The sequence below is a fragment of the Eschscholzia californica genome, unplaced genomic scaffold, assembly GCF_041429995.1.
Source record: "Eschscholzia californica isolate CP2 unplaced genomic scaffold, dmEscCali1.0.p SCAF_2, whole genome shotgun sequence".
NCBI classification, from domain to species: Eukaryota; Viridiplantae; Streptophyta; class Magnoliopsida; order Ranunculales; family Papaveraceae; genus Eschscholzia; species Eschscholzia californica.
Genome location: NW_028238309.1, coordinates 55997042 through 56020485, shown reverse-complemented (window position 1 = coordinate 56020485; position 23444 = coordinate 55997042). Strand labels below are relative to the sequence as shown.

General features: G+C 36.9%; 4 protein-coding genes across 4 annotated transcripts in view; 2 read left to right on the top strand and 2 right to left on the bottom strand.

The window, feature by feature from the left end:
* Nucleotides 1–1817: 1817 nt before the first annotated feature.
* The window catches only part of ECR1 (E1 C-terminal related 1), a 65302-nt gene continuing 43675 nt past the window's right edge, over nt 1818–23444 (top strand). Inside the window, exon 1 of the mRNA XM_086661142.1 lies at nt 1818–1923. The gene's annotated coding sequence lies outside the window, so the exon portion shown is untranslated. The remainder of the gene's footprint in view (nt 1924–23444) is intronic.
* On the bottom strand, nt 6587–7879 carry LOC147559271 (Eukaryotic aspartyl protease family protein). The gene has a single exon (XM_086659156.1). It carries the CDS (start codon nt 7877–7879, stop codon nt 6587–6589), a length of 1293 nt encoding a protein of 430 aa, XP_086515282.1.
* On the bottom strand, nt 8844–10781 carry LOC147559270 (chitinase CLP-like). The gene has a single exon (XM_086657782.1). The coding sequence runs from the start codon at nt 10233–10235 to the stop codon at nt 8964–8966; it is 1272 nt and encodes a 423-aa protein (XP_086513908.1). The 5' UTR covers nt 10236–10781; the 3' UTR covers nt 8844–8963.
* Nucleotides 12236–16371, top strand: LOC147559269 (Signal peptidase subunit). The gene is made up of 6 exons (XM_086661143.1): nt 12236–12515; nt 12627–12674; nt 13674–13736; nt 14635–14688; nt 15348–15434; nt 16000–16371. Exons 1-6 carry the CDS (start codon nt 12390–12392, stop codon nt 16123–16125), a joined length of 504 nt encoding a protein of 167 aa, XP_086517269.1. The 5' UTR covers nt 12236–12389; the 3' UTR covers nt 16126–16371.

The following is a 23444-nucleotide window of genomic DNA, read 5'->3' as shown; positions in this document are numbered from 1 at the left end:
AGAAAAGACTAATGAAGAAAATCTTGAAACTGTTTCTTCTCATACGCGGAAAGCGATGATGGGTTCGAGTTTAAAGCTTTCCGGGATGGATTGGATGAAGCGCCCCGGTGTTTGTGAGATTTCTACTTGTGCATACGAGGACTTTGGAAATGATTTTTGCAACGTCAAGACTCAAGACCAGAAAGTGATACTTTTCGAACTTGTACCAAAATTGGACCTCCTGAAAACTTGTGCAACAACATAAGTTGATCAAATTTAACTTTGAGGTGAGTCAAAATCGCAGTAAAATCATGTCCATTAAAGCTCCCAATACAGAAAGGGAGAATCACAACCTAAGTATATGAAATTTAAGTACTCCATGTTTTAGTCAAAATCATGCTCGAAGTTGAAGTTGAAACTCTTGACTGTCAGGGGCTGAACCAGGATTCTTAGCTAGTCGGAGCAAGCTTAAATCTGATGTATTAAAGATAAAAATTTAAAAAATTTATTTTAGAGTCTATTGTAGAAGTTGGTAAAATTTGGAGGTCATTTTTGTGAGTTACTCATATTACAAGGGAAAAACGAGAATTAGTCTCAAGAAGGGTAATCTTAAAGACGCCCCAAAAAAATAAGGCCAGCGCTTTGGGGAAATCAAAATAGTTTCCGGGGTGTGAAGACTTTGTCAAAAACTGGTCAACTAAAGTTGACCAGTATATTTTCTAAGCGTTAGGGGGTAAGCAAATTTTTGACCATTTCTTCTCCATTCCGTCAAGGGTTGTCCGAATCCGGCCACCACTATCATCACCGAAATCCGACCACCACTATCATCACCGAAATCCGGCCACCACCATCATCACCAAAATCAGCCCACCACCATCATCACCAAAATCCGACCACCACCATCTTCACCAAAATCCGACCACCACCTCTCTCTTTATCGATCTCACTGCCTCTCTCTCACTATATCTCGTTCTCTCTATCGTTGAATCTCGTTTTCTCCGATCATCAAACCTGTGTGAATCATCGACATATATTAACAATTTTTTTAAAATAGTAGTCGTATACTTCATTAAATATATAACAAGAAAATCATAGGAAATATCACATTGCGGTCAAGTCAATTATGTCCCATAGAGAGAGCAATTCTATTAAACTGAACCACATATCACCGTTACCTAGTTGAAATTGTTGTAGAACCACCAAGCACCAGAGATCAAGAAAGAAAAGTAATTGGAAAATGTCAATTTGGTTCACTTATATTCTCTATTTCAATTTTCCAAATTTCATAACATAATATGAAATTTGAGAGTTCTGATACCATTACTCTTATATCAAGTTCATACCCTTTTCAATTTGATACTAGAATCATCACCAAACAATGTAACTATAAAGTTCATTAAGAAATGAATTAACACAAAGTCATATGAAGAATGCCCATGTCTCAAAAATTGGAAAACAATCAATGCAGAAAGGAAAAAAAACAAGACATATTGAAGAAAATGAAAGAGAAGTTAGGTCAAGAAGAAACCAAGTGATGGGTAGTGATGAAGTAATGAAAACAAGCATGAAAATGGAGTGTTAGACAAAAGTGGAAAACGTGTTACCTTAGTTCAGCTTTGGTGTACTAAGAGAGAGAGAGAGAGATCGGTATTTAGGGTTGGGATTTGTATTTGAAGGTCTAAGAGAGAGACGGTAAGAGAGAGAGAGAAAGGGGCAGAGATAGAGAGACAAACGATAAAAGAGAGAGAGTGGGGAGAGGAGGAAGAAAATGGTGGTAGTTGTGGCCGGAGATGGTGGTTGGAGTTGAAGATGATGAAGAAGAAGAGGAAGAAGCAATGTTTGATTTCCCCTTAAAAATTATTTCCCCGGAAAATTTCTAACATTTCACATATTCCCTTTAAAATTTCACACCCCGGAAATTATTTTTCTTTCCCCAAAACGCTAGTAAAAAATAAATGTGTTTGTAGACCATGGGAGCTGATCTCATGACCTCTAGTGCCCAAGTTAGAGACCTAACCACTAAGCTACTAGCCCATCTCTGTTATATTCTTAACAGGAAACTACAAATTCCAGCCTAGACCACTGCCAAAACAGGTCTTCACATAGGTCCGCGTCTGTTGACAGCCAAGAAACACTCGTCATAATCTCCGAGTTCAGATGAACGCGGATTAATGAAGGAAAATGTTATTGCATCTGATCATTAAACTTCTTATATCTTCGCAATTCACGAGACAGGTCGGAAATCAACGAGACAAAAATCACCGGAGACCATTGTAAGACTACTGCCATTGTCATATATTTGTTTTTTTTTTTATGAGAAATTGTCATATATTTGTTACTATTTGTTTCTACCACTTCCTTCCAGAATTCAATGAGGGAACAAAACTCATAGTTAAGAATTGTAGATATACCTAATAGACTGTGAAAATCTTACATAACTACAGAAGTACGATAAAAGAACAGAACTCATAGCTATAAGAATTGATATCCTCCTGTGGCTTTGCCCAAAACCCTGAAAACCACAAAAACACACTTCAGTATTCATCACTTGGATAAAAAAATACTACAAATACTGCATATTTTATATTATATAATGTATAATAATATAAAATGGTTATTAATCTATTTTATAATGAATAATATATTACATTTCCTTGACAAGAAGACCATGAAAGTTCATGCAATGTCAATGAAAATTATTGATGAGAATCTATGAATGTTTATGCAATGTCAATAAAAAGGTCACTGAAATGATACAAGGATCTATGCCAGTTCATGGACTCTCAAATTGTCAATGGAAATGTACGTAGACTATACACTTGAAGTCTATAAATGTCTACGAATATACGGATTGACTATCCCCTCCTAAGCTTCAGTCAAGTTTTATTTACACACACCAACAACCACTGTGGTTAGGCGAAGATGGCAACAAGATACAATAGACATGTTTCACTAAGATTACAGTAGATGGGATTAAGAAAATGGGAGACGATTGAAAGACAGTGCCATTGTCCTGTATTGACTAGTGTTAATTTCAATGAACCAAAACTTATAGTTATAACAAATTGAAGATATACCTATTAGAGTGTGAAATCTTACCAAGTGTAAAAATCTTTGAGAAGTAAGATCAGAGAACACCATAGTTCTTGAAAAGGCGAAAGGTTGAAAAGGAATATGAAAAGAAAACAACAAGAGAAACTTGTAACCCACAACCCGGAAAGCCACAAAAAACACACTTTTTTTTTTTTGTTGAAAGACAAAAAACACACTTTAGTATTCATCCCATACGTAAGAAATTACTAGAAACGCCGCATATCAAATTTTCCTCAACACATCGTGCTATCAGCCTCCATCTAAGGCTCACATCCCACGAAACAAATCACAAATTTTTCTCAACACACGATGCTATCAACCTCCTCTTAATTTAAGCAAAGAAACCTAAAACAACTGCGGACTGCCCCAGTTCAATGAAATCAAAATGATTAAGTTGATTAATAAATACTCTATGTTTTAGTCAAAATTGAAAATCATACTCGGAGTTGAAGTTGAAACTCTTTATAGCCAGGAAACACTCATCATAATCTTCGAGTGCACTTACGTAGTACTTAGTGCCCCAATTCAATCAAGGGCCGCTCGCTTTGGGCCACACAAATTGAGGGGCCTCAACTGTAAGGGAGTGCCTACGAACTCATCTAAATCCAACTGTAATTGGAGGCCTAGTACAAATGGAAAAAGAAGAGACGCCGATATGAGGACTAAACCTATGCGGCGGCCCAGTTCATTCCTTTTCTTCATTGTAAGCTCACATCTCTTCTCCGAGCAGGTGGGGTGGGGACCCACCTCAATTTCCATTCGCATCTCCCTCACTGACTGGCCTACTCCATCCCAACTCTTATGTCTCATTTCTCCCTAGGGGTGGGAATCGGTCCGGACCGGTCGGTATCGGACTCTAACTTCATCGAACCGGTTGACTCGGACATAAACTGTTGGTGACCACCTATTTACTCGGGCGGACTCGGACGGTCACTCTCAAGAATTCTTTGTCCATTGATCGTCCAAGACCGTTTATTTTACCGGGCGAGTCGGACACCGGACGGTCGGTTAGCGGTCGGTCTTTCGACATAGAATATTGACCGTGACCGTCCGCCAATTCTTTCGGGCCGGTAAGACACTGACCGTTATGACCAACGGGTGTCCATGGACACTTTTTGTCTCGGTTGAACGGGTCGGATAGCGATCTTCCGGATCTTTTTCCCACCCCTACTCATGTAGTTAACATGGACTCTACATGGATAGTCAGGGTTAGGAAAGGATGGGACTAATGTAATAGCCATTGAGCCAATTCGTGACTATATTTTTGATTTTTTGTTAGTTATTTTGACGTTTTTGTAATTGGGTCGGGCCCTTACTCCGCTTATCTTATTCAAAAAATGAGAAACCATGTGTGCCTCAGTTACTTCTCAAAAATTGTTGCAAATTTCTAACCACCCTCCCCCATCCCCTCCCATCTGGATATAGTTATATAGGGGTCAAATTATATGTGCACCCTCTCTATGTATAGAAATGAACCCCTATGGACTATGGTGTTGATTACCTTTTTGTTGAACCGGAACCCACTGATCTAGATTGGTTCTTCTCTTGATTCATATGTTATATACATAAATTTCACCAGTTTACGTATATCATATTCTTATCTCAAAAGGTATTATCATTGCATAATAATAAAATAGTAAAATGTTTTATCAACTTAATTCGCGATAACATTTGAAACAGTTCATTACACCAGAGATTTATAAACTACAAAGTACAAATTAAGACATCAGGTCAGAGAGGTTTCGTTTGAGCATTTCAAACGAACTGTTTAAAATGATTCGGTTTGGTCGATCGGGTTAGATTCGGGTATGCCCATTTTGCTCGACCCAAGTTTGTAGCAATTCCGTGGGCGCCTTCAGAAATTCACCTGTCCTCCTGGTACTTTATTTGGGTTATGGATAGTAACTAATAATCCGAATAGGATCGGGTTGAAGTCGTCGCCCAGGTAACATTCGTCGTTGTTCGTTTACTTTTAGTCCCGAATTATGTCCAAAAGACCAAAATCCTTCTAATTCTCTTCTCTTTTTTTCCCACAGAGAGAGAAAGAAAGAAATTTTAGAGAGAGAGAGAAAATGCATTCCTTTGGTTATCGGGCGAATGCGTTACTAACGTTTGCTGTAACAACACTTAACATTTACTTTCTTATTTTTTTTATTTAGTTCGTATAGATATGATGAATATCTGATAGGGGCCCCATCCTAACAATTCGCTTCGGGCCACTAAAATGTCAGGGCCGACCCTGATTCAATCAAATGAAAATAATCACATACTAAAGGTTATTATGATTTGGGTACTTAGTGTACTGCTATTTTGATCACCAACCAATCGCTGAAACAAGAAGATTAAAATTATGATAATTCAATTAATTATAAACAATACTTACCTATTTGATAGCCCTAAAGGGCCAAAGGGACGGAGTATCAATTTTGGTGTCTCTCCCACCACTACCGTGTCAATCATCTCTCCTCTCTTGTCAGGGTTTTCAAATTTATCATACTTATAGCCACAAAAACCTAATTCTTCAGTGAGAAACTTATAAACTTATTATTTATTTATTAACTTTTAAAATTGAAAATAAATATATAAATATATATATTTAAAAGAAATAAATAAAAAATTCTATATTGTTTTATTAATTGTTATAATAATAAATAATAATTTTTTATCACCAATTAATTGACAGAAAAAGGAACTAAGATCAAAATTATGATAATTATAATCACTAAACAATTAATTATAAACAATACTTACCTATTTGATAGCCCTAAAGACCCAAAGGGATGGAGTATCAATTTTGGTGTGTCTCCCACCAATACAGAGTCAATCATTTCTCCTATCTTGTCCGGGTTTCCAAACTTATCATACTTACAGCAACAAAAACCTAATTCTTTGGTGAGAAACTTATAAACATTCTTGATGAAATATATCCCTTCTCTAGAGTTTACTTAAATAAGTTTATAATATTAACTAGTTTAAATGTAAAAAGTTTATTTAAATAAGTTTTAGAAGAAAATTTGAGAAGATAATAACTAAAATATCTATTCGAAATAAGTTCATTCACTATAAATTAAAATCACTATTGAGGTATGTGTATCAACATCTTTATTGTTCTATTATTTTTAAATCTATAAACTTATTATTTATTTATTAACTTTTAAAATTGAAAATAAATATATAAAATATATATTTTAAAAATAAATAAGTAAAAAATTCTATATTGTTTTATTAATTGTTATAATAATGAATAATATTTTTTTAATAATTAAATATAATTAATAATATTATTAGTTAGTATTCTAATTAATAAATGTTATTATTAATTGATATTGGTCAATCAAAATATAAAACCCTAATTGATACCGTCAATCATGATGATAAAACCTTTGCAACCCATTATCATAATTAAATGGTCAATCCAATCCATGATGTGACAATTAATAAAACCACAGGTATCTCTCTTATTCGATACATGAGGTGACCTACTAAGCGGGACAATGACCCGGCCTCATACATTTTAAAAGTTACTATCAGTGGTGAAATTGAAATTACCACAAGTAGTCCTTTTTACCAACAGTGAAGAACTAAATCCAACTTTATTCATTTGAAGATCAAATTGAAGTAGAGTATCTTCCATTTGATGTACCCCTACTACAATAGAACTTCTCGTCTTGATCCCTCCGTCCAAAAACCCTAAACACCAATTTTCTTCACCACCCAAATTAATCCTGACCATTAGATTTGCCCCAAATAATCTCCAAAATACATCATCATTTTCCATTACCAAATCAACGGCAGGAACTGCTGGTCCAACTCTTGTGCTTCCTACATCGTTCGATACAAAACACACACTAAAAGGTGTATCTTTTGTTGAATTTGTGACCGTTAGATTCAAAATAGCAGCTTCCCTTATAAATGCTTCCGTGAAAGCTTTGTATATTGAACTCTCCATTGTGGTGTACGGTACAATAGTACTAATCTTGGTACCACCGAATCCTTTCTCGTCAATGGTTAATAACGTCTCATTTATCTCTAACAATTTGCCGTTAACTTTAACCGAACTAACGTTGATAAAATACTCATCAGATGGATGTCCGTTATATGCTATAACGGTGTCACTAACTGGGTTAAGAAGGAGTGAAGTGTAAATAAGTGAACTAGAGAGGTCAATTTCAGGATGAAAAATGTAAGGTCCACGTGTACCAAAGAATCCGACACCTGGCGCCGAAAGTGAACTAGACAAACAAAACGTAAACAAGAAAGGCAAAGAGAAACTCTTGCTAACTTGTGCCGGGAACGAAAAATTCGACCTACCAAAAGAGGAAATACCGAAAACACCCTCAGGAAGTCCTTGGAGAAGTTCAGATTGAGAAGTACAAGAGAGGATGAAATCGGAGATATTACCGAGTTGACCCGGGTTACGACCGTTAGTGGTAGGTAAAGAGACCGAGTCATGGAACGAGTCAGCTATGATTGATTTTCGAGTTAATGGGTTTTCAGGGAAAAGGGAGCAGGTTAGGTTATTGGAACAGGCTAAGGAATGGAGAGAATTGCATAGAGGGGAATCGCATGGAATCGGTAGGTGTAGAGAAGTTGAGTTGGTACAGTCGATCCAGCTGAAGGAGGAGCCTAGGTCAAGAAGTAATTTAATGGGGGTAAGAGGGGCACCATGATAAATTGTAGTGGTGTGAAGGAGGGTACTTGGGTCTTTTTGAATGGGTGTAAGAAGTGGAATCGGTAGGGAAAGAGTAAAAGAGAAGAAGATGAAAGAGAAAGAGAAGAAAATAAGCAAAGAGGGTGAAGAAGACATGTTTGAATTGATGGGTTGATTGAATTGGGAATCTCTTATTTATCATTTTCTCTTGATGGTACTAAATTGGAGAAACAGCCAAACAAGGTATAAGAAAGTGAGAGTTGGGGGAAAAATACATACGGCGGGAAAAAGTAAACGGTTGGGACTCTGTGATTGACGTTACTAGGCTATTTTGGATCCATTTTTCGGATTTTCTATTAAGGATGTCATGGTTACAAGATAAGCAAGAGGTCACACCTTCGAGTCTAATTGTCGTGGAGAATTTTATCATAGATTTAAATTTAAACAAAATAAAAGTATTTCGAAAAGACGGTTAAGTGTTTTTTTTACCTTTAAATAACTACATAATAATGGTGTTATAGCGTTCTATAAATCATTGTCAAATTATACCACTTTTAATTTATAAATGATAAGACTTGAACGTAATTAACCCGTTCTCTAATACTCAATTCCACGACTTTATATTTTTAGAAACACATGCACCATCAAGTTACGAAAATACGTATTGTCTGTAAGAGCGATAAAATACCACAACTAGTGGCAAAGAGAACATGCTCTTCCCATTTTAGTGATACAAATAACAATCTTTGAAGGGGATATTCGTCGAACAAAGTAAATCACTCACTAACACAAATTTAGAGATATTTTCCTTAAACCTATAATAATTTTGTGAACTCGAGTTTCTTAATGAGTATATCGAAAATCATTCATTTTCCAAGAATAATTTTCTCTTTCTCTGTAGTAATTTTTTGTGTTCCAAACTTTAGTTTTTCTTGGAGGCTTGAAAAAGGATTAGGTGCCCTAAGTTCTTTTGTACCCTTGTCCCCCAATATAATATTTATACTGATTCTTTCAAGTTTCAAATTGTTATCTTTGGAATATATTTTACAAGATTTTTGAAGTGATAATGAAAAACTTCTTTAGAACAGAGTAATAAAGAAAAATAGTTAAAAAATAATAATTTGTCACGACGAAAATCAGTGTCAATCGATATAGTTTTCACGTCTTTTACATAGATATAACTTTTTGAAGGAAAACAAACTTAGCAAGTAAACTTTTATTCTAGTGAGCAAATTTAAAGTCAAAATTGGGTTGTAAAATTAAAGTTAGAACATGAGGTTCCAACATTTAACAAGGATGAACTAAACCCTAGTCTTGATTCTACAAGATCAAAAAACAAGAAGTTGTTCTCAAGCTGAAATGAACCAATAATCACCCCAACTTCGTCCGCGTCACCGCCATTTAGGAATGCCAAACAAGCCACATTTTTGCTTACCTGTTTCATCGAATTCGATCCAAATATTGTCCATTTTTTCCCACCAGCTAGCTCAAACTCAATTTTGGGCACATTTAATCCGGTTGCTGTTGAACCAAGTTTACTAGTATCCAAACAAAGGTCGAAATCTCCAAACTTCTTAGCCTTAGGAATTTCCTTTGTTGCCATCTTAAAATTTGCTAGAAAAACTCTGTAAATATCACTTCGTAATATAGTATAAGGAAATGTAGTACTAATTTTCGCCCCACCACGACCATAGTTGTCAAATTCGAGTGTTTGGGTAGGCAAGTGAGATGGCTTACCGCCGATATATATACCCTTTAGACCAATGTAGTATCCAAGATTTTTGGTTTCGTTTAGTAATGGAGTGTAGGAAAGGATGCTTGTTACATCGAATTTTTTGGATGATGATGATAAATAAACTGGACCATCTCCAAAATAAACCAAACCTGGAGCTACATTACTGCTTGGAAGGCAAATCGAAAAAATTCTTTTAACTTCTAAATGCTTAGGAGTAAATTGTGTTGGAAGCGCGAGAGCAGCTCGAGAAAGACCAGCCATGCCAGAGGATCCTAAAGGAAGTGATTTGAAAAGGGCTTGAGGAGCACAAGACACGAACGAATGCATCATAGAGATAGTAAATGCGGGATTTAAACCATTAGTCCAATTTATAACAAGAGGTTTGTATGTTAATTCGTCTATGGTACATGTAAACGTGACAGGATTTACAGGCATGACGGGACAAGTGAGCGGGTTTTGGACAGATTTTTCTAGGTCAGGGCATAAAGGGTAAGGAGACGACCGAGCGGCCAAGCATTCTGGTGAAGAGAGTTCGACGGACGGGGAGTTGTCAGAGCAATTGTACCATAAGAAAGGACCTTCAAGATCAATGACATAGTGTTCATCAGAGTTAAGGGTAATACTATAAAGAGAAGTGTTAGTGTCTTTGGTGAGAGGTGCTACTTGAGCAAAGTAAAGTCCATCTGCTGAAACATAACTTGGTACATTGAGAACTAATGAGAAAATGGCTAAGGGTAGAAAAAGATGAAGAAAACTCTGAATTTGGGCCATTTTCATCTTTGAAGATAAAATTGGGGTTTGGAGGCTCCAAGTTTAGGGTTTAAGCATGGACATTTATAGTATCAAACTGTGATAGCAATATTTTCTAGATAAAATAACTGTGAGGCGCGAAAGTCTACCAGAAAACAACCCACACATTTTTCTAACTGTACGATCTTTAACGAAATTATATCTACACGATTTCGATGAAGATTTTAGGGTTTGCCAAAGTCGAGTCGTAAATTCTGCATATTATGCCGGACCATATTATTACATTTCTTTTTTTCAGAAGTTTGTTGGTTATGACTCTTAGAAGTGTGAAGAGAGTTGACTTCATGAAATTTAGGATCCTTTATCATTGGGGTTTGTGTTGTTATATAGTTTATATTTTCTTATCTCATTTCTTATGTGTGTAAAAACATTGTTAATATGCAACTTGATTATGGAAAAATGGGATTATTAGCTGGACCCAAGGATCAATGGTAGTAGATCAAGTTCTATGCATTGATGAAATATAGGGTATTGCCTAATCTACAAGCAATCAAAGGTGGAAATTGATGACTAATTCACCATGAAAACAAGAGAAGAAATAATATTTTTTAGTCTCTTTTTTCGAGTATAATTTCTTTTTTTACAAATATTAAATTTAACCTTTTGAGATGTAATATTTTCACCATTTAGATGATAATCATGGTCGAAATTATCAATATATGTAATTGTTCATTTATAAATGTTATTTAGATATCTTATAATAGTTTAGGGTTTATGCTTTTAACGGTAGATCCTTTATTTTTCCCGCCTACTATCCAACAAAAATACACTTAAAAAAAAATCTAAGAAAAATACAAGAGAAATAGTAGATCATAGCAGTGATCGTTGCTCCTGGAAGGACGCCGTATTTCGCCAGCGCAGTCAGCTTCGCCACCAATGGTTCTCCCCTCTCTCTCTCTCCTTGACTCAGGTGGCTAAAGGACACTTCTCGCTTATAAATATTGGGAAAACGATCCTGAAATACCCAAGTTCCGTTTATACCCTACCTCCCCCTAAAGACGAATGAACCTGTAAAGGGTAAAAGAGTCACAATATTGGGTCACTCAGGTTAGAATGGGTCAATAATTGAGAAAGGTTTGAACAAGTTAAAGGCAGTACTTTGGTCCATTAGGGTTCACTTCAGACGTTACCTTGAAATTGGGCTTGACTCAATGAATACACCACCTTACTCACTAAGTCAGGACACATATTACCATGGAAAGCGAAAGGGTTATGGATGAAGGTGAAGAGACTACGGAAAAATTTTAGCAGCATACAAGTGACCTATATATACAGAGAAGCAAACGAAGCGGTTGACTAACTATCTAAGATGAAGCTGGGAATAAGAGAAAAGATACTTGATGTTCGTAATTTGCCGGAAGTTGACTGATATATTTAACATGAACTCTACAGGAATAGTCAGGGTTAGGAAAGGGTGGGCCTAATGTAATTGCGATTGAGCCAATTCGTCACTGTATTTTTAATTTCTTGTTAGTTTTTTTGACGTTTTTGTAATTGGATCGGGCCCTTAATCCGCTCATCCTATTCAAAAAAAAAAAGAAAAACCATGTGCAGCCTCAGTTACTTCTCAAAAACTGTTGCAAATTTCTAACCACCAATTTATGTACTTCCTGTCTCAAAAGGTATTATTATTGAAAAATAATAAAATGTATTATCAACTTACCTTCGCGATAACATTTTAAACAGTTCATTACAAGAGAGATTTATAAACTACAAAATACAAACTAAGACATAAGGTCGAGACTCGAGAGGTTTTGTTTGAGCATTTCAAAATGCTCAAATCCTACTCAAACCAAATCGTGGACTCGAGGTCTGGTTGGTGTCAAGGATTCGTTTGGTCGGTCGGGTTAGGTTCGATAAGGTATGCCCATTTTGCTCGACCCAAGGTTGTAGCAATTCCGTGGGCGCCTTTAGAAATTCACCTGTCCTCCTGGTACTTTTATTTGGGTTATGGATAGTAATAACTCGAACCGCAATCGGGTTGAAGTCGTCGCCCGGGTAACGTTCGTCGTTGTTTGTTTACTTTTTAATCCCGAATTATGTCCAAAAGACCAAAATCCTTCTAATTCCCTTCTTTTTCTTTACTAGAGAGAGAGAGAGAGAGATTTTTAGAGAGAGAAAATGCATTCCTTTGGTTATCGAGCGAATGCGTTACTAACGTTTGCTGTAACAATACTTGCTGTAATTTGCACCATGGCTTCTCTCTCTGATAATCTCAATACTCCCTCTCCTACAGCCGAAGTCCAGGTAACCAACCCATTTCTTACTCTCTCTCTCTCTCTAGATCTACTTTGAAATTGAATCAATAGATGATTTTGAATCGTTTCATGATCGGATTTTCGTTTGTTTCTTGTATAGGTGTTGAATATCAATTGGTTTCAGAAACAACCTAATGGAAACGACGATGTAATCCTCTCTCTTTATTTTTATATTTTTTATTATTATCATTTTCCCCAATTTATAGTGGTAATTGAGTCTGGGTTTGTTCACTGATCTTGATAAATCCTTAATTTTATTGAAATTTATTCTAATATGGGGAGATCTGCTTAGTAACTACAACTTTGTAGGAATTGATTAGACTTAGATTCAAGTTGACAGAAAGGAAGAACTTATTAGAGAGTAGTTTGGGACAATTTTTAAGAATTTTCGTATAAGTTACTGCTATTAGACCAAGTAGAAGAAAATTAGATGTGAAGTTTGATATCTCATATTTGTTGAAAAATGAACTAGTAGATAGAAAACTGTCGAATTTGGTTCAGAGTTGTTGATTACTTTGTCATTAAATGTATAATTAGGAGAAAAGATGATACCGAATTATTATGGATGGGTTTGTTTAATTACTTCGTTAGCGGATCACAAGTACGATTCTGTTAGTGAAGGACTTTCTTGGTTATGGTGAAGTGGTAATTCACAGCTTCTTTCATAGTTCTAGCACTTCGTTTATACTTTATACCTTTTGAGTCTAATGCCGAATATGATCATGTAGGTAAATGGTTTTAGTAGTTTGGGGGGAAAGATGCAAGCTTTTAGTTGATTATCTACAAGAATTTTAACACATTTGAATTTTTTAGTGGGATTCATATATATTTTGTTTTGAGCTATGGCCTATGTGTTATTGTTAAGGGGATTTTAAACTGAGGACTCGGCAAGTTCTGTATGTGGTAGTACGTTTTCCATACTTAAGTGAGCAAATACTAGACTGAGAAACCAATACTGGTAATTGCATTAACAAACTGCATGCCACGTATTTAACAAAAATGAAGAACACCCATCTGTGTAAATGTAGTCTACTTATTCTCAAACACGTCTTGTTACATTCCTTGATTTTTGTTCGATCTCAGTTTTAAAATTTTGTGTGCCACTTATAATTTGGATTTACAGTTTTTTTTATTTTTTTGTGTGCAGGTTAGCTTAACTTTGAATATATCAGCAAACCTGCAGTCTATGTTTACATGGAACACGAAACAGGTAACTTGTCTTTTAAGAGAATTATCTTTTTCTTTTTTTCCCTCGTACTGCTTTGTTCTGTAGATTTTGGGTTGCTTCTTTATTCTATTGGTGGGCTTGATTTGATGTTTGTGCATGTATATGGAGTCGTGAGGTTGTGTGTGATATAAAACATTTGGTTGGATTCTGATATTTGTGTTAACTTGAGAATATGATACATGGCATGAATTTTTACATAGAGGATACAATCAAATATAGCAGCATAGCCTGATGATAGCTTCATATGCTGAAACTTTTTGAGGAAAAACTTATCCAAAGGGATGATGGTCAGCATATAATAACCACCTGTAGAAGGATGGAATTATAGATTTTAAAATAGATGATGCTTTTCCAATTTCCCAGACAATGAGAAACCAGGATATAGTATTCGACACCGTGTCTTATTATTAGGTTTCTGAAAAGGTAGTGATCTTTAGTTAAAATGTTTGCCATGAAACTAACGTGTAACCAGTACCCAGAACTTTTCTTGATGTCATCTTTCGAAGAATTTTATTCAGTATCCTGCATTGGAAGCCAAGGTGCATCCAAGTAGTGGGATTACCAAATCCTTTTCTCCATAAATGCTTCTATCAGGAATTGGAACTAAAAAGATATGTCTGGGACTTGATAGAAGCTAGCTGATTGACTCATCATTTCCATTGCATTTATTGCTTACAGTCTTCAACGATGAAGCTTCTAATCAAGCTCCAATTTTTAAGTTATTTAGTTTGGCAAAACTTGCATATATTCAGAACGAGTAGAGAATATTTTTATCTTCTTGGTTCTGTCTCATTTTTTTTTATTTCGAATGTTTTTCTTCTTAGCAAGATTTCAAAGCAAAATGGTAGGATTATTCTCATGTGTTGTACGACCCCTGCAGGTTTTTGTCTTCATAGCAGCTGAGTATGAAACTCCTCAGAATGCTCTAAATCAGGTAAAGAAGTGAACAATGTTTTGAAAAGCGGTTTTTCGCCTCAAGGTGATTTTTTCTGAAAGAATGAGGCGTAGAAGGCATAGTTAGATCTTCAGAAGAAAAAATCACACCACATCTACATAAAAAAGAAAAGAAATTATGACATGCCTTTGTACTTCGCTACAAAGCATACGACTCTTACACCTTGAGGCGAAAAGCCACCCAATCGCCTCGAGGCATACACCTCGACCCGAATTTTGAAACACTGGAAGTGAAGATGGTTGTCAATATTACTTATCAATGCTTCATGTCTCAAAATTGACTGCTTGGGCAGTTTGATCTTACTTGCATATTTTGATTATATAGGAGCTTCCATTAATTTTGAAGTATGTTTTTGGATCTTTCTGGAACCTACTAGTGACGCGTTCCTGAAAGATAAAGAAAATGAGTTCTTTATAACTGGTTTTTTTTTCTGCAAATCATATATAAGAATATCGGCATATTACAGCCCCACGTCGTTTTTTTCATTTGTGAATTTGGGTTAATAGCGTAAGCCTTGAAGCCCGATGGGTTCTCACGATATTGAAGTAGTAGTTTGTCAGAACTCATGGTTTAGATGTTCAAGATTGTTAGCTATATTGGCCGCCAATTGATTTCATTTAACTCTTGGAATGAAACAGGTTTCGCTTTGGGATGGCATCATACCATCTAAAGAGCATGCCAAGTTTTGGATCCACACAACGAACAAGTATCGTTTCACTGACCAAGTAAGCCACCTCTTCAACTATTCAACAGTCTCCTTTTCCTAGCTCAAATCTAGGATGAACATATAATATTCCATGTGTACTAATAACTTATCAACTTAAAGCATGTCTACGATTCAATGACTTAGTTTTTTTTTGTTTTATTCTACCATTGAAACAAATACAGTTTTAAGTCTACCATTGAATAAATGAAGTAATCTCAAAGTGTGAAATCATTAAATTATTTTAGCTTTTAAAATTAGAAGACATCAGACCAAATCATCCAACTACCCTCGTCTTTCATCTAGTTTCTGCATCCGAACTGAATCACGTAATATTTCCGACCACCCAAATAACAGAGTTCGAGGAAGTAACTAAGAAACAACAATTTTATTTCTGAATTGATTTTTTTGTGGTGTTACTAGTGAAATTGCAGAGATTTTCGGTAAAAGAATTGGGTGTGATACTAAATGTAGTTTATCCCAAGTCTAAATAAGATATTTGAAAACAAGGTTTAGATTGTGAGCCGAAGTCGCTTGAGCTTTTCCTTACTAACAACAGCTAATGCATTTTTTTTTATTTTTCATAGGGAAGTAACCTCCGGGGCAAAGACTTCAACTTGACACTGCACTGGCATGTTATGCCCAAGACTGGAAAGATGTTTGCGGATAAAATTGTCATGACGGGATATCGTCTACCTGAAGAATACAGATAAAAAGAGGGTAAATCCTAACATTGTTTTTCCCCCCTTTGTGTACGAAAGATACAAACCATTTTAGTTAGAATGAAAAACTAAATATCTTTTAAGGTTAATGAAGAATCACCAAGGTAAGTGATGGGGAAATCTATTTAGCTTTTCGGGGGTTAATATGTCAGAAATCTTGATCATTTTATTAAATGACATGGAAATTGCTCTACGAATACTTTATGAAACCATAATCATAAGTAGTTCTAACTGTTCTATCTGGTCTTACGAGTGATGGTGCTTTAATGCCCTAAGTTTCTTTCAAGTCCTATTGGTTTCTTGAGCTTTTCGACAGGGAACTTATTTGACAAGAGGTAACAGGTGCTGCGTATCACTCGAGTTGGAAATGAATATCAATCCAATGCTAGTACGCTGAAGGAATGGAGCTCCGGAGCTTAGAGCCGAACGACCTTTACTGAGCTCCAACAGTTCCTACAAATTTCTTAGAGTTCATTTGCTCCAACTGAATGGAGCTCCAGAAAAGACGAGCTCGCCTGATATCCAAGTTCATGGGCATTAGGGCTCTACGAGCATCAATTTTGACTTTAGGCGCCTTTTAAATGGAGGCAACAATGAAATCGTCTTCAAGTTAGAAGTGCAATTAATGAACCACCCGCCTGGTTTGCATATACCAAAAATGCTTGAACCTGAGCCATGCTCCCTACTAGGTCATGTGATCGGCCTCAAGCTAGAAGTGAAATTAATGAACAACCCGCCTGGTTTGTGTATACCAAAAATGCTTGAACCTAAGCCATGCTCCCTACTAGGTCATCGGCCTCAAGTGGGCCTTTGCTTCCAGAGGAATAGAAACAACACCCTTAACAGATGGTATAGAGCTCCTGAAGGAGTTCTAAATAAAAGGAACTCAGACGAGCTCCATTAGAGCAATATGAGCTTATTCTTTTAACGGGAACTCGTGTGAGCTTTGGTTATTTAGGGCCCCTCCAAGGGCTCCTATCCTAATTGGACTCTTACAATTATAGTCTATCTAGTGACAGACAAGTAGCATACGACAATAAGGAAAAAGTAGTCGAGGCATCTCAGTTATTTATCTTTCAACAAAAAAAAATCTCAGTTCTTTATCTAATCCTTTATAGATTAAAACTTTATTAGGTGCATTATTTACCTTTCACTATCACTAAATGTGACCTTCCTTTCCACTTATCAATCCCTTGATTTCATCACTACAACTTCTCTTTGAGAAATCAAAATTTTCTACCCTAGAGAAAACCATAGATACAAACTGAGAAAAAGAGTGTTATTCTTATCAAATAGATAGAGACACCACCATACCTAATTAATTTCTAGAAACTGCTAAGTAGTAAGATAATTGCTCATAGTTTTTATCGTTATACATTCGCGGATTTTTTTTTATCGAAATAAGGTACTGAATATCTACAAAAGATAGAAAACCGGGTAACCTCTTATTTGAGATAAAAATAGGCATAATAGAGAGATAGAAAATTACATTTAAAATTATTACAACATATCAAAATTGAAATATAGGCAAATTTCAACTAATGAAAAAATGGAACCTCACTTCCACTTTTATTCAAGAGGGACCACGAACATATTATTCTCAAATAGTGAAAACAATTCTCTTGGGGTCTTCCACTTCTATATAATATATTATCTTGTCTCAAAAAAAAGAATTTCTATATAATATAAACTACTACTATTATTTTAGGATAATTTACAAAACTTGCACTTTCTTGGGTTTCATTAAAAGTGGTTAGTTTCATACATCTTGATTTTTTTTTTCTTTTTTTGAGAATTCGACAACGATCTACATTCGTAGTTACAAGGCATTGATGCATCATAGAGATGTAATACGCACGATAACCGCCTATTTTAACCGAGAATGAAAGAGGCCTAAAGCCCGACAACGAAGAGGCCTAAAGCCCGACAAATTATTACATTATTTATAGCCTAAATTACATAGGATAAATCTTGATGGCAACTGCTTCCACTGAGACTCGATCCCACGACTTCATGGGCTTAAGAGGGGTGTTGTAATGAATCACTCATATTCCTTTTTTTTAATGTTCTATACTCATGAAATGACAAAGCGATGGCGACACATATAGAAATTGGCTAATTGCTTATATTGACCGATAGCTATTTATATTTGGATTGTGTTTTAAAACTCTGGACCTAATAGGTTTCCTCATAGGTGGCCTGATTCTTTTATCTTGGATCTAAAAGTTCTATACTTGCAGTGAAGAATCTTTATAGAAAATGTAACATTATTAGGGTGCTGTGAGTTTGACGCAGCGGAAAACTCCGAAAAGAATTAGATCTTCGTCTAAAACTTTTAAAACCTAGAAAAAGTCTTAGAACTCCGTCTAAAGACTATAGAACCGAAACTATAAGAAGTAATACTAAAATACTGAAATTTTATTGATTGAATTGAATGACTGAAACAACTTCTAAGCCCTCATTATATAGACTTAGGGTTTCCTAATCTTGGTCAAACTCCAATAGAAACTCCTAAAAAAATAAAATACAAGAATAGTAGAAATCCTAAACTGAAAACAATTACCAAAAATAGAAAAAAACTAGCAAAAGTCCGTTTTGAAGCCCTAAACGATGGAATTTGCCCCTCAAAGTGGGCCCTTTGTGGCAAAGCCACAACGAATGACTGGAACGCTATTTCGCACAATCCCTCAAAATTTCGTCCAATTCCGACACCCGTAGCTTCGATTTTGGCCGTTTTAGTCTGTCACCCTTGTATTTGGCCGCTTCGATCTCATCCATGTATTTCTCAGCCAATTCCTCTACATCAGTCTCCTCCACTTGAAAAGAACTCGACCTCGAGTGGTTGTTAGGATAAAGTGGTGTATCTGGATAAAAGGTATAGATATCAGCAACATTAAAAGTATTTGAAATTCCCATGTCTTCAGGAAGATCCACCACATAAGCATTGTCATTGATTTTCTTCAAGATCTTGAATGGACCATACTTCTTAGGTTTCAATTTATGATATGTGCCTGCAGGAACACGCTCTTTTCGTAGGAAAATCATTACTTCATCACCCTCCTTATATACCTTCTTTCGACGATGTTTATCGGCAGCTGCTTTGTTCTTAGCGTTAGTCTCCTCGAGCCGAAGTCGCACTTCGTCGTGCATTGTCTGAATTTGCTCGGCCATGTTTTCTGCTGCCATACTAACTCCTATTCCTTTGGGTAACTTCGCTAAATCTACAGCGTGATTAGGAACTTTCACGTAAACGAAAGAAAATGGAGTTCTTCCAGTAGCACTATGCACTGCATTGTTGTAGGCAAATTCTGCTTGAGGTAATGCATGATCCCATTGTTTGGGTTTATCTCCACAGATACATCGAATCATGTTACCTAAAGTTCGGTTTGTTACCTCTGTCAGTCCATCTGTTTGAGGATGAGCTGTAGTACTTCTGTTTAAAGAAGTGCCGAACATCTTCCATAAGGTGACCCAAAAATGGCTACGAAACTTTGAGTCCCGGTCTGAAGTAATTGATTTGGGTACTCCATGTAGCTTGACAACTTCACGAAAAAACAATTTTGCTATATGGGTAGCATCCGAAGTCTTCCTACACGGAATAAAGTGAACCATCTTCGAAAACCTATCGACGACCACAAAAACTGAGTCTACTCCCCTTTGTGTACGAGGGAGTTCTAACACAAAATCCATGGATAAATCCTCCCAAATGGTTGCTGGAATGGGAAGAGGCATGTAAAGACCCGTATTTTGTGCCTGACCCTTTGAGACTTGACAAACATAGCCCTTCTGAACATAATTCCCCACATCTCTCTTCAACTTTGGCCAGAAATATCGACTGGATAAGCTCAGAACTGTTTTATCTCTTCCGAGATGTGCGTTTAATCCACTAGCGTGTAACTCGCGGATCAAATTTTCCCGTAGGGATGTTTTGGGAATGCATAAGCTGCTGCCCTTAAATAGGTAACCCTCTGAAATAAGATAATCTGTCACAGGTTGATCTTCCTTACACTTAGCCCAGATTTCTTTGAAGTCCTCATCATCTTCGTACAACTCTTTTAATACTTCAAAACCCACAACTTCTTGTGTTAACGTTACCAACAGTGTGGCACGTCTACTAAGTGCATCTGGGGCTCTATTCGTTGCTCCAGATTTGTGTCGAATAACAAAGTTGAATTTCTGAATAAAGTGGCCCACCTGATGTGCATCTTGTCTACTTGTTTCTGACTGTTAATGAATTTCAGGGCCTGATGATCTGAGTATAAGACAAACTCATTCTGGTACAAATAAACCTCCCAACGTTGTAAAGCTCGAACTACTGCATAAAACTCCTGGTCGTAAGTACTCCACTTTTGTCGGGCTTCATTCAATTTCTCACTAAAGAAAGCTACAGGACGCCTTTCTTGTGATAAAACTGCTCCAATTCCTACCCCACTAGCATCACACTCGACTTCGAAAGGTTTATCAAAGTTGGGTAAGGCTAAGACCGGTGCATTGCATAATTTTTCCTTAATAAGGGAAAAGGCTTCGTCTGCTTCGACACCCCAGTCAAACTTTCCTTTCTTCATGCACTCAGTGATAGGTGCCATGATAGTGCTAAAATTCCGAATAAATCTTCGGTAAAAGGTGGCTAATCCATGAAAACTACGAACTTCAGTGACTGTTTTCGGAGTCGGCCACTCTTGTATAGCCTGTATCTTCTCGTTATCAACATGAATTCCTTCTGAACTTATTACAAAGCCCAGAAATATAAGACTATGTGTGAGGAAAGTACACTTCTTCAGATTCAGGTGTAATTCATTCTCCTATAGAACCATCAATACTTTTCGGAGGTGTACGAGGTGTTCCGCCTCAGTTTTACTGAAAATAAGGATATCATCGAAATAAACAACAACGAATTTTCCAGTAATACAAGGTTCAAGTACCTGGTTCATCACTCGCATGAAGGTGCTGGGAGCATTGCTAAGACCGAAGGGCATGACCAACCATTCATACAGTCCATCTTTACTTTTGAAAGCCGTTTTCCATTCATCTCCTGGTCGGATTCTGATCTGATGATATCCACTCCTCAAATCAATTTTGGAAAAGATTTGGGAGCCCTCTAATTTATCCAACATATCCTCTAGTCGTGGAATTGGAAAACGGTATTTCACAGTTATTTTGTTGATAGCTCGACTGTCCACACACATTCTCCAACTTCCATCTTTCTTTGGAATCAATAAAGCAGGTACAACACAAGGACTCATGCTTGGGCGAATGAATCCTTTACTGAGTAATTCTTCGATCTTCTCTCTTAAAATCTCATCTTCCTTCGGACTCATACGGTAATGTCTCATATTAGGCAAGCTGGCTCCTGGAATGAAGTCGATATGATGTTGTACGTCCCTAAGAAGAGGTAGCTTTTCAGGTAAATCTTCAGCAATGATTTCCTGAAACTCTCCTAGTATTCCCTCAACCTGTTCTGGAATTTGGATTGGCGGCTTATGTACTCCTTCTTCCACTGCTGCCTTAACGACAATGGCATAGACTCCTCGCGCTTCCTTCACATCAGCAAAGACTTCGTCCTCTGACCTGCTCAATGTAAGAAAAGTTTTTTTAGATGAGGATGTAGGTGAAATACTTTTAACCTTACTTCCTTGGGGCACCATGAGAATCTTATGTTCCTCCCAATCGAATGTATAAGTGTTGGATCGGCCTCTGAAGGTACAATCGGTGTCCCATTGCCATGGTCGTCCTAGAAGAACATGACTAGCATCCATATCGGTCACATCACACACGACTTCCTGTTTGTAGTACTTTCCGATAGAGATAGGAACTCGACACGTCTTGACAATTTTCTTAACATGTCCCGGTTCTATCCAACCAATGGTGTATGGTGACGGATTATCTTCCACGGGTAACTGTAGATGCTTAACAAGTTTTCTAGAAATAAAATTCTCAAAACTTGCGGAGTCTATGATTAGAGAACACACTTTTCCTTTGATAGTACATTCAGATCGGAAGATCTTTTTCCGTTGGCTACGATCTTCCTTCATTGGTGTGAGTAAGACTGGATGAATCATGCAAGCTACTCGTTCACCTTCCTCTTCGGCACATTCATAACCCTCATAATCTTCACCACCATCTTCGTCTTCTTCCGGAAAACCATCTTCTCTATTATCTGCCACGACGTTCACTGACCTTCTGTTCCTTCCTTGGGGACAATTGCTTGACGTGTGGCCGATTTCTTGACAGGAGTAGCACTTAGTCCCACGAAATTTTGTATACGGATTTGGATTGGCTCCTGTGTTAGCTGGGGGTCTCTGATTAGCAGTACTGGAGCTGCTTCTTGTCACATTTCGTGGGGGTTCAGTATTTTCCCCGAGTCCCTTGCTCTTTTCAGCACTCAATCGAGGTTGTTCGTCTCTTCTGAATCCTGAATTGAATCCTGAATTTCGACGATCTTTCTCCCAGGCTTCTGCCTTTTGTGCTAAATTGTACGCGTCCTGGATAGTCCAAACCGTAACCAATCCAATCTTTTCCCTTAGATTAAATTTTAAACCATTCATAAAACGATCCACTAACACGTTATTTGATTCTGTCAATTATTCCATCCTATTTCTCTGGGCCAATCTTGAAAACTCCTCGTAGTACTCTCCCACGAACGCAACCCTTGTTTACAATTTTGGTAGATCCTGAACAAGTGTTGTTGATAATTAGGGGGTAAGAACCTCTCCCTCAAGTGTTCTTTCATAGACGGCCAATTCTGAATTGGAGCCTTTCCTTGCCCCTTTCTTTGACGTTGTAATTCATCCCACCAAACTGCAGCACTTCCTTTGAGTCTACAAGCGATAATGTTTACCATCTGTTCGCTAGGAACAGTATAGGACATATCCACTTGTCGCTCCACCTCATGTAGCCAATCAAGGAACTCTTCGATCGACAAATAGCCACTGAAGATTGGAATTTCTGCCTTGATTTTGTATTCATCATAATCTCTGCGCGGGTAATGTTGGTTAGGATAATAGTTACCATCACGTTCTTGGTTGCCAGCATATTGTTGAAGTATTTGTGCTCTGCCTTCGTTTCCATTAACAGGTTGGTTGTGGGCGAATCCCTCAACACGTTCTCTGTTAATAGGTTGCCTAGGGTTTATGTTGACATTCAGGTTGTTAATCATCTCCATCATCTGATTTAGTTGATGACTCAAACCGTCAACTTTTACCCACAAAACATCGTTACCTCGTTCACAGTCGAGGTTTGTGTTTCTAGCATCGTCTTCTGCCATTAAGCCAGGAGAAACCTCGCTCTTGGTGCCAACTGACGCAGCGGAA